This window comes from Thunnus thynnus, chromosome 22 (assembly GCF_963924715.1).
Source record: "Thunnus thynnus chromosome 22, fThuThy2.1, whole genome shotgun sequence".
Lineage (NCBI taxonomy): Eukaryota > Metazoa > Chordata > Actinopteri > Scombriformes > Scombridae > Thunnus > Thunnus thynnus.
This window is the reverse complement of record NC_089538.1, coordinates 17,866,724-17,883,065: the sequence shown is the minus strand read 5'-3', so window position 1 is coordinate 17,883,065 and position 16,342 is coordinate 17,866,724. Positions and strand designations below refer to the sequence as shown.

Sequence of the window (16,342 nt, the reverse complement as noted above, 5' to 3'; positions counted from 1 at the left end):
CCACAGTCATAGCCGAGCAAATATATGAGCTTCAGCTGGAAGTAACCAAGTAGCCTAAACAGAGAGGGGGGTCTAAATACATATAAAAATATACAGAAATTGACTTTTGTTTCTAAATTATATTATTAGGGCTAATTAAAACCACTCTTAAAACGCCATCCAATCACTTTTGCATATCAACATCTCTGGACCATCCATTGTTTGTAACAGTCGCACATTTAAACATGCACTTTATAACAATACTGTACTGTATCAGTGTTTTCAACACATACATTTTATATTATTGTATAGTGTGATACTGTAGTAACCTACATTAGATATGCAGCACATAGCATGTGTGACACTAGCCTATATACTTCCATATATTTGTATGTGTACAATATTTATTATTCATACTTCTATTATGTGCTGTTGATGCACCATGGCTTCCTGTTTTGCTTTTTACATTAATAGAGCTCTGACAAGTGACTGTACCTGCTGCACACTATTTCTACACATACTGTACATATATATTTGCCCAAATCCTTAATCCTTTAATGTTATTTCTCTTAAGCTCTTCCTCTGTTTTCTTGCCTCTTGGCCTGACTCTTATGTTGCTGTAACATGTCAATTCTCCCTCACTGGTGGTGGTGGGTAAAGCCATGTGAATGGACCAGAAGTAAAGTAAGTGCCACATATAGGTGAAAAACAAACAAGTCACTGCATCCATGTTGGTGTTTTTACTGGTAAAAATGAAAAACGCTCCATGCAAACTGCCCAGGGATCAATATGAATCGATATCCAGTGTAGACTTGAGAGAGAGACAAAGATACAGAGAGAAGCAGGTCACTATGTGGGTGTGTTTTTCTTTGTTTGAAATACTGCAAATACACGCATCTCCAAATCTTAATAGGACAGATAGTTCATCAGTAATTACTAAAGTTGGTGAACAGGGATATGGAGGTGTAAATTGACATATAACAGGTATAAATTTCCTTCCTGCTATTGTTGCTTCTTTTACACACATGCAGGCATCCACATACACACACACACACACACACGCAGAACAGTTGGCTGTTTTGTTTGAAATCAAAATGAAATACATCCTCAGGCAGCAAACATTTCTCTCTTGATGTTTATCATATTTCATTCTGTGTTTCCCTAACTCTATCTCTCACACAAACATGAACTCACTCGTAGAAAATCTCACACACACACACACATAAGCCCATCCACTTTTATGGCTCTCTTTCATCGTGTTTTCGTTTCATGCTCTGTCTCTCTCTCTCTCTCTTTCTCTCTCTCTCTCTCACACACACACAGACACACATACACACACATTCACACAAAGACCTCCCAGTGACACTGATAAATCACCCTGGAGGCTTACAGCTCCATCCCTCCATCTCTCCATCCTCACCTCTCCCCCCCCTCCCTCCTCTCGACCTCTCTGTAGCCCTGTAAGACTCGTCGCTTTCATCTCTCACCTCCTCTTCTCTTTCACACCCTCCTCATCCCTCACTTTCTCTTCCTCTGTCTCTGTCTCAGCCCGTGACCTCTCTGTGGCTTAGATTATTGTGTCGCTTTAATCTTCCCTCCCTTCTTCACATCAGTCTTCACCTATCTGCAATTCTGCACCATTTGGTACAGCGTTCCTGTTAAATTATAATTATTATTATTTCAATGTTTTGATGGTTAAAGACCAACTTTAACTTTTAGAGATATTTTCCTACTGGACTGGTGATGAGAACACTGATGTCAAAGTCATCCATGTGTTTCTGGTGGACTGTTCCCTTCATTATAACGTGAGTCTGAACCTCAAACGTTAAGCAGATTTCATGAACTGATGTTACACTAAAGGGATTTGTGAACAGAGCACAAACTGAATGTAGATCGTGGATATGGATAACGTCAAGTTATGTTATTTTCCTCCACCACAGCAGCATTATGTGAAGTATTAGGACGGCAAAGCAGCATTATATTGCAAAAGAAGTTGGAGATTTTCAACTGGTTATCACATGCAAAAGTTCCCAGTAAATATTGATTTGGACATCTTTGGACTTGATGTATAGTTATCTAGGTTTGGGATAAAATGAGATGAAAAGTGAGGGTTTTGTAGAGGTTTAGCCGTTATTTCAACAGCACTTCGATGATTATATTTGACATGTTTGACATTGAAATATAGTCTATTTAACCTAGATCACTCAAAGCTAAAAGCTTTTTTTACCATCTAAACATTATTTCACTTTTAAATCATCAAATCAATACTTACAATTAAGTTTAGGCATGACAGACAGACAGGGTTAGCAACTAGCTAGCGAACATAGTGGAGCATTTAGCCGCTAAAAAGCTAAATACTGTTGGCGACCAAAACAGAGCTAATAGGAGAGTGAAAATCGGACTTATATTCATTGGCTGGCCAGAAACACGAGTCCAAATGAATAATAATGTTGCTCTGTATCTGCTGGATGTGTAAATAGGAAGGTGTTTGCTAAAAAGTTCACCATAACAACTTTTCAAGGTGATAATGTGCCAATGTTACATAGTCACAGCTTTTTTTGGATGTGTTTTGCCAAATTAAGACTCCCAACAGAAAATGTCTTTACAGATTAGACACTGAACCCGAGATGTTAGCGTTATCAGTAAATGTGCAAATCACAACAGATTTACTTTCCACTGAGTTACTTTAATGCCAAAACTACACCTTGTTTATTTCCATATCATCCTTGTTGTTTTTGTTTTATATTGTATGATTCATACAGTATTTTGAGCAATTACAAACCTTTCTCGTGGTGGACATTTTGACTTGTCATAGCAGGGGTAGGTGTAACTAACAACACCTTTGCTATCCTATAACTATTAGCAGAGTCATCAGTAATGTTATTAGTTACACAAGTGTGACTAATAACATGATTTAATGGCTACATTTGCTTGTGCCGGCATGCACACATGAGAGCTCAGCTGGCAAACCTAAAAGGAAAGCAGCCCTTATTAATGTGTTATTAAATGTGCTCTTCCTGTTTCTAATATTTTACCCCTTTATGTATATAAATAGGGTAGACCAAATATTAGGAACACCTTTCATTATAATGAAGTCAAGTAAAACACCACCACCACTACGACCTCAATAGTAAACATAAAGTAGAATTATCACTTTTCTGACCATGTCAGCAAAAACTTACCTAATAAAGTGGCCAGCGAGCATATATATGTGTGTCTACATGTGTGAGAAAGCCTAGAAAGAGAGGGAAAGTATGCTCATCGTGAAGCTCCCCTGAGTGGCTGCACCATCGATTAGTCTGGACTCGGTAAATGTTCCCCATGTAGCTGTGATCACACCACTGCAATACATTAACCTCCTACTGCACTGTTCTCACTTTCATTTCATTAATGTTTATTTAGCCACAGTCATACACACATTTGCATTATATGGTATAACATATAAGATATGAATGAATGCTCTGTTAGTTAAGAATTCATTTTCTATATGTTTCTCTATAGTTCAATTCAATGATCTTCTGACTACAAGCTTTTTCTATCTTAACTAGCGTTCCATGAAGTCATGTGGATTCACACTTTCATTTTAAAACAAAATTGATCTGGAGAAGGGACATCATCACGCCTGTGCATGTAATGTATTGCGCAAATATGTGAGCAAAGGGTTTTGCATAAAAACGTACTTTAGTGATAAGTGCACAGCATGAAAACAAGCGACCCATTGTCCCAGCTGCTGCAGAGAGTTTTACAGCTTCCTTGAAAATGCTGTCATTCATTACAAAGAAAAAAGAAGCAGCTGTGTTTCAGGCTTGTTGTGGAATTCGACTCGATGATATAATCCGGCCGTTTGATCATGAAAATGTCAGCCTCTTCATATAGTTTCTTGAAAGCATGGATAATGCCGCGCATCCAATATGATAAAGACAAATGTAAATAAAGCTCTGACAGCTTCAAAATGCAGACATACCGTATTTTTCTGTTTTGTAAGGCGACAAATGATAAAATATTCTCTCTCCAAGGAAACAAAGAAGAGCCGCCAGTGCTTAGGCGACGTTTTAACAAAAGGTACTGCTCTGCAATCACTCACATTAACTGTTAACACCATTTCCACATTCTTCACCGCCACCCCCCAGCGCAAAATCTTTTCCGCTCGTCCTGTCATCTCTCCATCTGTCAGCTACTCTTCCATCTGTCTCCACTCTTCTGTGGTCTGTTCATCCATCCATCCTCTCTCCATCCACCCTTTTTCAACATACCCCCTCTGTCTGTCTGTCTGTCGCTCCCTCGTTAATCACAGTTCACCGTGGAACACTGCTGCTTATTGATTAGTTATCCCTCTTTTCCTCTTCGCATTCCTCTTCATTCCTGCTGGCTGTCTGTTCTCGCATTCATTACTCAGCTCCGAGGCCTCGGCAGACTCCCGGCAGGATAATGTATATTAATAAGGAAGCTGATGTTTGTTTGGTCATTAGTAATGAAATTGTGGACAAACAAGCTTGTTCGCTACAAGATTTATTTCCATTCTGCCTTCTAATGTCTGCTCTGTAGACTGAATCGAAAGGTTTACAAAGTTTACAATTGAGAAAAGAGTTTTAGTTCACCCAAATAATTTAAAAAATCCACATTTTCTCACTTCTAGTGGTATCTGGCCATGCAGATAGTTTTGGTTTTACTAGACAAATATCTCAAATCATAGGCAGATAAAGGCAAAACTATACATGCATGGCTGGATCTAAAGGTATGTGAGAAAATACCGACCCTTGTAAGATTTTTCCACGAGGTAATAAAACGCTTCAAGTTCGCTCCAGCCTCAACCTGTCCGCTCCGCACTTAAAACATCCACCCACGCAACATATATTTTAATCACACTCTCACTCTCTTGCACAACCCATAATTTCTCTTTCACCTTTTATAAACCTCCACCTTCACCACGTCACACACACACAGAGAGCCTCACAATGATCCTGAACATGTGGATGGTACCAAAAGCTCAAACAGGGTCCAACTTGGAAAACATGTTTATTCACTTTCACCAGTGCAGCTGAATGACAAACATAACATCAACAGAAACAGACGAACACCGCATTACACAAGTCAAGGTCAGTTAAGGTCGCCACACCTCGGCGACGAACAAAACTATTTTCAAAACGGTGAGTTCTTTGTTTGAGCGTTTGTGCAGTTCGACATGAGGTTTTGTACACGCGTGTTGTTGTCTGACAAGCATAAGGTGAAGGTTTTCTGTGAACAACAGAAATGAGTCCCTGTGGGCTTTTGTGTGGGCCAGTTGTGAGGATACGCTGCCACCTGCTGTAAAGAGGCAGCTGTGCAGCAGCTAGATCATATTTTTTTTTTTAAATATTCATCTTTAAATTCCTTCACATCTGGGTTGTGATACCATGTCTGGTATTCTCCCGCAAGACTGACTCTAAATTCAAACTGTTGCACCTGAGCATCCTTTTTATTCCAGTTTTGTTTTGATGTCAGTAACAGGTGATAATCTGTTAATTTAGTAGTAAAAAGTAATTTGTTCATTTTTTTGGCATCAAGTCAACACATTCATCTAAAGAACCAATAAGGGCTTAGCTTACTTTCTTTCAGTTTTTTTAGACATGAGTGGCTCACAGCCCTTAGTTCAAATATACAATATGTAACATTTGTCAACTCAACGTGTATTTTGTCTGAATGTAACACATCAGTTTGCATTTATCCGATACCAGAAAATATCTATAAAATGCTCAAATAAAAAACATCTGAAAAAAAAAAAAGTAGATAAAGTCAAATGAGCAACATAAAAGACAACTGGAGAAAGAAAATTGACATATTTATGCTTTTGAGAATGTGTGTGTGAGATCTATCTACAATACATTTTATAGAAACGTCCAGTCAGTTCAGCAGATATGAGCACATGACCACTGTGTACACGTCTGGAGTGGAGATACAATCACACACATCGTTTTGTGCATGTGTATGTGTGTGTCTGTCTGCCTGCGTAGTGTTTAGGACTCGTCTCCGTTGGCACTATCACCGTCGTCCTCCCCTTCCTCCTGCTCGCCGTCCTCCTCCTCATCCTCGTCTCTCCCTCTGCTTTTCATCTGCGAGGAAGGAAAAGTGGACGGATATCGCTTTATTTATCACATATTAGTTAAAAACCTTTTTACAACGAAGACGAAACACTACTGTCAAACCCACACCATAACAGAGATGCTTCTCACTTGCTCAAAAGTCACTCTGTAGTTCCCGCTCCTCACCTCGTCTTCGTCCTCCAGGAGATCTCCCTCCTCCTCGGAGTCGTTCAGCTCCTGGCTCTCCCTCTCTCTGTCCCGTTTCAGGCTGTCGTCCTTCTTGCTGGAGGTGGATGAGTGGAGGGGGGACACCTCACCTGGCTCCGGTTTGGAGCTCTTCATCTCTGAGTAGATGGTGAAAAAGAGAAAGAGAGATGGGTGAGTTCAGAAGTAGAAAGGGCCGGGGACTGCAAGATGGACACTCGCCACCATCTTCCATTACCCCAACTTATAGAGGAGGTAAAGGAGGAGAAAGTTTGTTTTCATCCTGAACAGATGTTTGGGAATTTGGCAGAAGAGAAAACTTCTGATGAAGTTGCTGTAAGCTGAAATATACACACCTCTGAGCTACCTAAACTGTTGCTACTGCTAGTTAGCTTAAAAAACATGGAGGTTTTATATGACTGGATGAAATTCATATATTTGAATTTTGCATATGCCTCTCTCATGAGTCATGCTAGTGCTGCATGAGTCACAGAGAACATTTTGTCATTTAGAGGACGAGAATATGGTGAGATTTTCAAAAATAGGATCCTTCTGTAGTGATAGATTTGGTTTCCTTTGGTAGCAATCACACATAAGATTGTACTTTTTTACTAGGGTCATATTATAGGCTTTACAGCTGTCAAATGTCATGTAACAGGCCATTTCACTCAATCACTCTGCATTCATAAGGCAAGGAAACTCCCTAAAGTAACCGTGAAGCTGATTAGCAATGATTTTGGCAGATTTTAACTCATTTCTGCACTGAATGAAACATCAGAGTCTTTAATTCAACACCAGATTTAACAACAATCATTTCATTTGGGCTCACCTGACTTCTTCCCGTGGTCCTTCTCCATGCGCTCTAGGCTCTCCAGCAGGTAGTCAACCTTGTGTTTGATCTGAGTGAGCTCTCTCTTGATGGTCTGCAGATCATCTACCTTCACTGTGAGAAGAGGAATAGAAGACTCTGAGAGAGTATTCAGTAGGTGTGATCGGTATTCGAACGTGACCCTTTGGGACCTACTCGCACGGGAAGTCCTCTGGCTGCTCTTGGAGGAGGAGGAGAAGCTGGTTTTGGTTCGTCGGCTCCCTCCTCCGCTCAGACTGACCCTCGGACGCTTTGAGGGGATGACAGCGCGGGACAGGGGTGGAGGGGGAGGAGGCACCCGGGACTGGTAAGAGTACATCCTGAGAGTACCAAAGTGATAAAAAGTGCCAAGAGAAATGTGAGTAGTACTCTTGTAGTGTCACATAATATTAACTTTTACAATGATATTCAGGCAGCATTTTTTTCACTTTTTGCATTTTTATTGTTTGTTTTAACATAAATGCTAATTCACAGAGCTCTCACTAACACTGAGATAATAAAACATTAATAGTAGCTTGTTTGTCTTTTCTTACCACTAAAAAAAAGCCTTTTGCAGATGTAAAAATGGTGAAAATGTATAAATGAACCATAAAAATCACATGATCACTGAGGGCTTCGACAACAAGAGAAAAATGAAGAGAATAGACAGCTTACCTATCATAGTAATCTCTTTGAAAGTCGTAGTCCAAATCAAAAGAGGAACTGCTGAGAGAGCGGGAGATGGTGGAGAAAGATTAACTATAGCAAAACACACTTGTCTACATGACGTATCACTGTTTGACTGTGTTTCAAAACCTGTCTGGATGCTGAATTATTGAAATAGAAAAATACTCGTCGTGAGCTTGAGCAGCGTTGCACACACCTGTACATGTCTCCTGCAGAACGCTTCACTGTCTTTGATCTGTGAGGCTTCGGCTCACCCGCTAGGTTGATGTCTGAGGGTGGAAAAAAAAACACAGAGTAGAGGAAGGATGGATTTTAGAGTTGTCAGGAGTGGGAGGACGGGTCATGAAATTGCGCTATGAACAGAATGTGTTAAATTTCAGTTCACACATTTTATCACTCCTTCCCCTCCACCTGATTGTATGTTATCGTGGAAGGCTAACACAGGTTTTACCCCGACCATGGTGGCATTTGTCAGTAATTAACATATTTATTTTAATCTGCTTGCAGCACCACACAGGCCAGAAAATGTACATCTTTACTAAAAGGAATAGTTTAAGAGAAAAGGGAGGTTATGTGTAGGACTGACAGAAAGAGTCCAATACTGACAATCAGTACTTGACTCCCTAACTCTTCAGTTCCATCACCCACCCTCCCTCCACCTCACCTAACACCTGTCCCACGATCATGCGTCCGTCCTCGCCGGACACGGCCGCCCGGGCGTTCCTCTCATTGGAGAACTGGACGAAGGCGTAGCCCTTGTGGACGGAGCAGCCGACGATCTTGCCGTACTTGGAGAAGATGGCCTCCACGTCGGCCTTGGTGACCAGCAGGGTGTTGAGGTTGCCGATGAAGACGCGGGAGTTGAGGGAGCGCGGGTCGGTCTTGTTGGTCACGTTGCTGGCCATCAGGCTGGAGGTGGTGGACGACGACGACGACCAACTGGACGGGGAGGGAGAGAGGTGGGCGCGGAGGGGAGAGTACGGGAGGGGAGAAGAAAAGAAGACGAAGAGATGAGGACTTCTCGTGTGCTTTGAAACTTTCTCTGATTTGCAGACTATTTCTGCAACATGGTCAACCTGATAACCTTGTTCAATTGCCAAAGTTGTGGTTCAACTGATGCTCATATGAATGTGAGTGTTCATAGTGTATAGTAGTATGGGTTTTCAACATCATTACATTGAACTTTTAGCAACATTTAGCAAAAAAAAAGTGGGTGCAAGTGCTAATGATTAATCTCTACATTCATTTTTTGATTAATTGTCTAGTGTATATATTGTATGTCAGTGAATGCCGATCATAATTTTGAAGAGCCAAAGTCCTCAGATTGCTTGTTTTGTCAGACCAACAGTCCCAAAACCAAAACCCAAATATAATCAATTTACAATCATATAAAACAGAAAAAAAGCAAAAAATCCTCATATTTTAGAAGTTGGAACCAGCAAATGTTTGGCATTTTTTACTTAAATAAGTAATCAATGTATCAGTTCGTTAACTAATCATTTCAGCACTAATAACAGGTCAAATCAAAGTGTGAAAACACACCTCACACACTCATTTACTTACATTAAAACAGGACAACCACATGCACTCATCCTTATAAAAAAAAATGCTGTTGTAGTGATTGATATGCACAACTCAAGGTGTGACTTTCTACCTTTTTAACTTCTACAGTGAATGGGGATTCAGTCAAGAGGGGTAGTTCTGCATATTCTACACACACGCACACACTCACTCACTCACTTACTAAATGTGTGTTTGCACTTTCATCCACTATGCAAAGGGAGACAGGGGCATCTAAAAAAGTAGGTATCAGAGAGCAGAATAGACAGATAGTGTGATCGTGGTCATGAAGCAGCCAGCACTCACTCCATTGTGTCTGTACTCTGGTCGGTGGAGGCCTGCCTGTCTGTCTGAGTCTGTTGGAGAGAAGAGGGTCGTCGAGGAACTACGAGAGATGGAGTCAGTGACTTTGGGGAGACTTCTACTACACCTCCATAAAGTTTTTTTTTTTTTCTTAGATTTAGTGGAAAGAAATCCAAGAAATGCTTAAAAATAGGGGGGGAGGTTCTGGTCAGGAGGTGGTAGAGTAGGTAAAATGTTTTAAAAAATGGAGACGTTCATTTAAGGAAGAAAAAAAAAAAAAACCTGTGGGATAAATGTGTGTTATGACAAAACAAAATATTGCATTTAAGTGAGAAAACTGCTTTTAATAGACCTCATACTGTCCTAATCATTCACTTATAAGCAATTGCAAAAACTTCAGTGTCACCACAGAAGGGGAAGACAATGCGAAACACCTTGCAATATCCCCGCAGTTAACACCACTAGGGCTGCAACTAGTGATTATTTTCATTATTTTCATATTGATTATTCTGTTGGTTATTTTCTCAATTAATTAATTAGTTGTTTAATTTACAAAATGTCAGAAAATAGTGAAAAATTAGTTTCCCAAAGTCCCAGATGCAACCTAAAAGGTCTTGTTTTGTCCTGACCAACAGTCAACAACCCAAACATATACAGTTTCCTATCATAGAGGACTAAAGAAACCAGGAAATATTCACATTTAAGCGGATGGAACCAGAGTATTTAGCATTTTTTCTTGAAAAAATGAGTCAAACCAATTATTAAAAATAGTTGCCGATTAATTTTCTGTCATTTGACTAATCATTGCAGCTCTAAAGACTGCTTTGCCGAAGCTCATAATGTTTAGTTTTTAATGAAACTGTGTGTTTTGCCAGAACTGTTGTTTTTGGGGTAAATATTGGTTGGTTTACCTAACATGATAGACATGTATCAGTATCTTTCAATAGTTCATGAGTCTCCTGGTGTGCAACGGTTTGCTTTTGATGTTGACCCCATTAAGTGTCTTTCAATCAGTGCTGATGAGGGTGTATTGCATGGAGACAAAAAAAATGGGGACACACATATTGGAATCTGCATTTTTTTGTCTTTATGACTGTGACACGAATATTTTTGATCAATCAATACAGATCTTGTTCAGGATCTTGTTCCTTTTAGTACAGTTTTGTGTTTCTCAAATTGTAATGAGGACTTTCCAGACTTCTCTCCTTGCTGTTCTACATAAATTTAGGGCATCTGCGACTAATGCGCTGACCTTTCAGGCGTCAGTTGTTATAAGTCCCAAACACACAAGCTGGTCACATTAGCGTGTCACACAATTAGCAGAGTAAAGTATGTCAGCTTTACTATACTGTAAGTACAAAGAGTCCAGATTGTCATTAGTTGCGGACACTGCACAGTTATGTAACATTGCGGGTGGGTGGGTGGGTGGGGGTTGGTACTACTATACACTAGCATGTGAATAACAGCCATCACAAGAATACACCCTCACCAACACTGACCGGAAGACACTTATTGGATATTTGTTTTAATAAAACTACAAATTATGACATAGAAAACGTTTTACAGCCTCAGTAATGAAACAATTACTCCAGGATCATATTATAAGGTGTTTCTTTTATTTTGTCCGCTCCCCTGTAGATGAATACAGGCTTTACTTTCTTACTTTGCAAATTTTGTGGGGATTTTCTCTCAGCATCATAACACATAAACCCCATTATGAGCCAACAATGGGCCTTTTCATTGACCTTTCCTGTGCCCGTCTTGTTTTTTCGCTAATTACCTCTCAATTCTGGGAGCCATTCATCTTATAATCAAACCCTTCCGCCAATGCAAAGCCGTATTTCACCTGCCAAAACACAACGCTGCTGCCAGCTAGGCTAAACTGTAACCCAGCAGCAGTGCAAGCCTCTCCCTCTCTGGCCAGTAGCTACCAGCAGGGGATTACATGGTTTGCAGCAGGCTGTCTGGCCAAAGCTTAAAGCTCTGCTCTCCACTACATGATTTGGCCGGGATGTTTCTATTGCCTGGCAAGCTGACAGGCTGTCTACAATAACGGGTGTGTTCAGGAGGGGGACTATCACACGAGCGCTTAGCAAATGTTTCTAATTCTTTGTGGCATGTTGAGGGTTCAAGTAGGAATATCCAGGGTTTATACACAAGCCCTCTGTGTGATTGTCATGACAGGAACTGAACACAACTAATCAGGCTCTGCTGTTGAAGGACAGTAACAGAAAAAAGAGAAAGTCTTTATTTGAAGAGATGGGTAAATATTTGCAAACAGGGTGGACAAAATAACAGGAACATCTTACAATATAATTGTGTTGTAGACAGTGAAGCCCATACGTTTTCTGTTAGAGGTGTTGATTCAACATGATGATCATTATCCCTTTTTTTCTTTGACTTATAAACACTGGTGCTGTTTTGCCAGTTTAATTCTCCAATGTTTGGTACATTCTATCAAATTTCGGAGACTTTACTCCATGCCACATAATATGATTTGGCGTAATAGGATTTGGTGTTTGTGTTAAGTACAGTATCTGTAAATCACAATTAAAAAAAGGAACTAAAGAATAAAGTTCAGTGTCCGGTTAGAAGTTGCACGGAACGCATCAGTTTGAATCAGCATTTAATAATCTCAACAAAAACCTGAGCTTCACAAAGATGACATATATCACAGGACTATTAAATTCGGTCATATTATATTGCAAAGTCCTCCTGGTATTTTGCACACTCCTTGTATATCAAAAATGTAACACGGTCACTTTAAGGGTTGTTATTACCACAGCCAGCCTTATCTACAGTGTCCACTTATAGTAGCTCATACCTGGCGTTAACATTTCCTATCTGGGCCTTATTGTTATGACAGCCAGCTGTTACTGGTACACCTTCGGTCCCGTTTCGGCTTGTGGGTTCATCCAATTTTTTTTTTTTTTTTTTTTAATTCAGTGGTGTGAGAGAGTGTTGGTTTAATGTTTGTGCTTCAACTGTGACACTGCAACTGCATTTCTTAGGAATCATGCTTGAAGACAGACGAGCCAAAATGACATGAAAAGCAGCTTTGCAGCAGGTACGGATGTGCCACCTATATGCAGGCGTGTGTAATTTTTGTGGGGGGGGGGGGGGGGTTATAGCAGAAATGGTCAAGGGGAGTTAACCTGATAAGTTTACTCATGACTGTGTGATGTTAGTAATAAAAATACTTTATAAATCTGATAGATTTGATAACAGTATACCAAAAAAAATCCTATTGCTTTTCATCATTTCATATTAGGGATTGCTGAATCAGTTAGTAATGAATGAGTGTTTAGTGTTGGCATGCATAGGCACAAACTAATCATAGGGGGTAATAATGGTGACATCAGTGTTACTGTTAAGAGCAACGCCTCTAAAAACAAGGTAACTTTGTGTTTGTGTGGGTAACAAATCAGATTTGACTCCATCAAATGACATGCACACTCACAAAAAGAAAAAAAACAAAACAAAACAAAAAACATTACAAAGCAAAGGCAGCAAAAATCGGAACTTTTTTTTGCCTTTGTCAGTGTCAGTCCTTAATCCCAGGACTGACTGCAATTAGCTACTGGCCTCTCATAATCAACACTGGACATGATGCGTTTGATTATCATAAATTGGGATATTGTGGGAAGATCATTTAAGAGGCCATTAGAATCAACCAGTTTAAGAATCAAGTATTTAATTTTTCTATCACAGCACAATAAAAAAACAACAAAAAACAAACAAAAAAAAACACTACATGCTACTTGTTCTAGGAAATCCAAAAAGGGAGGGGGGGAGAGGGGAAATAAGCTAAATCACATGGGGGTGAAGACAAAACTGGAATATTAAAAAAAAAAAAAAAAAAAAAAAAAAAAGATGCAAAAGTTGAGGTGAAAAATAAACCAAAAAAAAAAAAAAAGGTTAAGACCAACTTACGATTTGCTGCCGTTCAAAAAAGTGGCTTCAAAAACTAAACAGGGGAAACAAAAAAGTAATATTAGAGAAGAAGCCCTTTGAAAAATGAACTAGAACTGTTATTACAACAAACAAAGAGGGGTGTAGGGGTGTGGTGGTGGTGGGGGGACTGGGAGGGCAAAGCAAAAAAAAACAACAACAAGTCAAATTCTGTTGGCTCGACTTCCTCAGTGACTTCAGTCTTTATTTAATTTAAAACTAGTTTCTACCAGTCTTCCCCAGTTATGTCATTATGGACTGAATGGGAACTTTTTTTTTTTTACTTTATCGACAGAATTGATTGTTTACAAAGAACTATTGATTCATAATGAAACAAAAAAGAAATGTAAGGCTTCAAGCGTTTCCTAACATTGCACTACAGTAATAAAAGCTTCTTATATATGTTAGCCTAATATTTTAGGGTTGAGCCATTCTATTAATATTTTAATACAATCTAACTATATTAAGAATTCAAGAGTTTACATAAAAAGTTTTTTGAAAGTCTTGGCTGACAGGCTTCTAGAAGATTTAAACTTCCATAGATGTGTCTGGTAAAACAGCAGCAGCGATAAATTTGGGTGTAAAAGAGCACCAACACATTTATCCTAATTATTTAATGAACGATTGATTTGTGTTCATCATACTTACTCTTAATCATAACTATTCTGGCACTGCTTTGATTTCACTTTAATGCTACACTTTCTCCAAACAGTGATGTATAAAATGTCAATTTTATGTCAAAAATAAACCCAGTAAAGGTGGCGGTAAGCACATGTACGTGGCACTGACACCCAGGACTGACACTAAGGAGAATTGCTATAAGGGTAACAACTTCAAAATAGTATAATTAGGAGTAACTCTGATAAACAGCAATTAATAATCCATTAAATAATTATGGCAAATGCACAGGTGCTCAGGTACAACCACGTTTGACTTGACTTGACTTTGACTGGTTATACAACCAAGAAGTAATAGAACAAAGTGTCTTTCTTTAGAAACTAAATTCATGTCTAATAGTAGTATAATAATATATGTATATATATGTAATAGTATTTCTGAGCATCACTAGTCTGAGGGAATTTATGGCCCCTGTTTTTTCCATCCTGCCTGCTCTCCATGCAGAGGCCAAAGGGTCGGCTGCAGAACAGCACCCCTGGAGCCTGGAGGGTTTCCTGCTCAAGGACAATTCCAGAGGACACACTTGGGGCCAAAGGGGGTGGGGTACAGTCGGGGGGGGGGGGGCAAAACCTGGAACTTGTGGTTTCTGGGGCCATCTTCAACTGCAAGTCTACCCTGCCTTTCTACTATAAACATTTATGGCTGTTTTTTTCTCACAGATATATAAATAAGCAACTGATTGGTCATGAAGCTACAAGAAAAATTAAAAATAAAAAAAACAAGAGCAGAGCAATAAGAGGTCTAACTCTGGTCATACAGCTCACTACAGGCCCCCGCTGTACGCTTCCTTCCTGGGTCAAAGCAGCTCCACAGCTCAGAGTAAACTGAGACCGAATGAATGAGGTTCTCAATCTGCAAACGGATTTAAATATATATATATATATTTTTTTATCAGAATTACCAAATGCACAAATTATGTAGTACCACTGCCACAGAAATCCCTTGACTGCATGATACATCAAGACAACTGTTGAGAAACTGTTCCTTAAAAAACACCCCCCACTTCTCATTTAGGGGAAAAAAAAAACAAATTGCCTGAAAAATTACATCATTCCTGAGAGATCTGCTGCGGAAAATATACTGTCTCGAAACTGCCAAAAGAAAATAGGGGGGAAAAACACGTCTTATGAGTCAATATCAACGACTGCAAATCAAGTTACAGGTGGGTGTGAAACAAAGGACGAGGATAAAAAACCTTTTAAAAACATATTTCCAGAAAAAGGGCGACCCGTTTTGAACACTGTCCAGAAAAGACTGGACCAATCTTCCATATTTCTTTTTCCTCGAAAATATGACCACAATCAGATAAGCAACGAGATAACACAGCAGCCCTGAAAAAAATAGAGGTTTTAAAATGTCTTATTCGAAAAACAAAAGCAAAAATCTTGTTGTGGAAGCTACTTAAAACTAGTTTCTGCGCAGCTCATATTGCCATCACAAAATGTACGCCACTAAAGCCAACACAGTCTCAGGAATACCAGCCAGGAAAAATGCATTAAAAATAAAAACAAAAAAGTCCCAAAGACGGCTCAGAGTCAGGGAAAAAATAAAAAAAAAATAGGGGAAAAAATCTCTTGGTTAAAAATACTCACCACGAGCTTAACACTAAAAATGAGTAAAATTCAACGCTGTTTTTACTTGAGTAGGTAAATATCCGCTTACGGCTCTGCAGGATGATTGTATCACCTTGAAACCAGTGGACACGAAATGGCGTCGACTCGTACACACAACGCAAGGGTCACGCCCACTGCCCCATCCCAGTTTCTGATTGGCTGTTTCACACCTCCCTGTGTGGATATACCCTTCACAGATTGGAGGATACTTTTGCCAGTCCGGCTCGTGAGTGACGACACCGGAATACTGAACTGAATTTATTTGAGTTAAGACTTACTAATACGTTAACGCAAACATTGGCAACACATTGAGCGCGAGACTCACACGTTGAAGCTATAATTCTGTGGATATAAGATGACACAGACGCTGTAGTTGGCAGCTGTTTGAAAGCGAGACGTCAACGCGCTGCGCATGCGTTGTAACGTAGTGGAGTGACGTCACAGACCGCCCCTCTCTGCTA

The 16,342-nt window shown here is 39.6% G+C and overlaps 1 protein-coding gene across 12 annotated transcripts; it reads right to left on the bottom strand.

Annotated features, from left to right (window-relative positions):
* Positions 1-4,976: 4,976 nt before the first annotated feature.
* hnrnpc (heterogeneous nuclear ribonucleoprotein C) lies at positions 4,977-15,982 on the bottom strand. Of its 12 annotated transcripts, none has more exons than XM_067580840.1 (9): positions 15,861-15,968; positions 13,573-13,606; positions 9,643-9,721; positions 8,441-8,715; positions 7,973-8,045; positions 7,765-7,815; positions 7,072-7,430; positions 6,225-6,382; positions 4,977-6,068 (listed from the first exon to the last, which is right to left on the bottom strand). In XM_067580840.1, exons 3-9 carry the CDS (start codon positions 9,645-9,647, stop codon positions 5,973-5,975), a joined length of 1,017 nt encoding a protein of 338 aa, XP_067436941.1. In that variant the 5' UTR covers positions 9,648-9,721; positions 13,573-13,606; positions 15,861-15,968; the 3' UTR covers positions 4,977-5,972. The 12 variants fall into 12 exon arrangements, with proteins under 12 accessions (XP_067436941.1, XP_067436943.1, XP_067436935.1 ...); XM_067580842.1 differs by having other exon boundaries at positions 9,643-9,692; positions 15,861-15,958; XM_067580834.1 differs by lacking the exons at positions 13,573-13,606; positions 15,861-15,968 and adding an exon at positions 15,170-15,852 and having other exon boundaries at positions 6,189-6,382; positions 7,072-7,185; positions 7,267-7,430.
* Between the last annotated feature and the right edge of the window lie 360 nt (positions 15,983-16,342).

Excerpts from the sequence above, each read along its gene's own strand:
- hnrnpc (XM_067580833.1), bottom strand. The coding sequence starts at position 15,278 with ATGAGAAGTGGGGGGTGTTTTTTAAGGAACAGTTTCTCAACAGTTGTC. Across the intron at positions 7,816-7,972 it reads TCTGCAGGAGACATGTACAG|CAGTTCCTCTTTTGATTTGG; the intron begins GTGTGTGCAACG and ends CCGCTCTCTCAG. Across the intron at positions 6,069-6,224 it reads TCCTGGAGGACGAAGACGAG|ATGAAAAGCAGAGGGAGAGA; the intron begins GTGAGGAGCGGG and ends CCTTCCTCGCAG.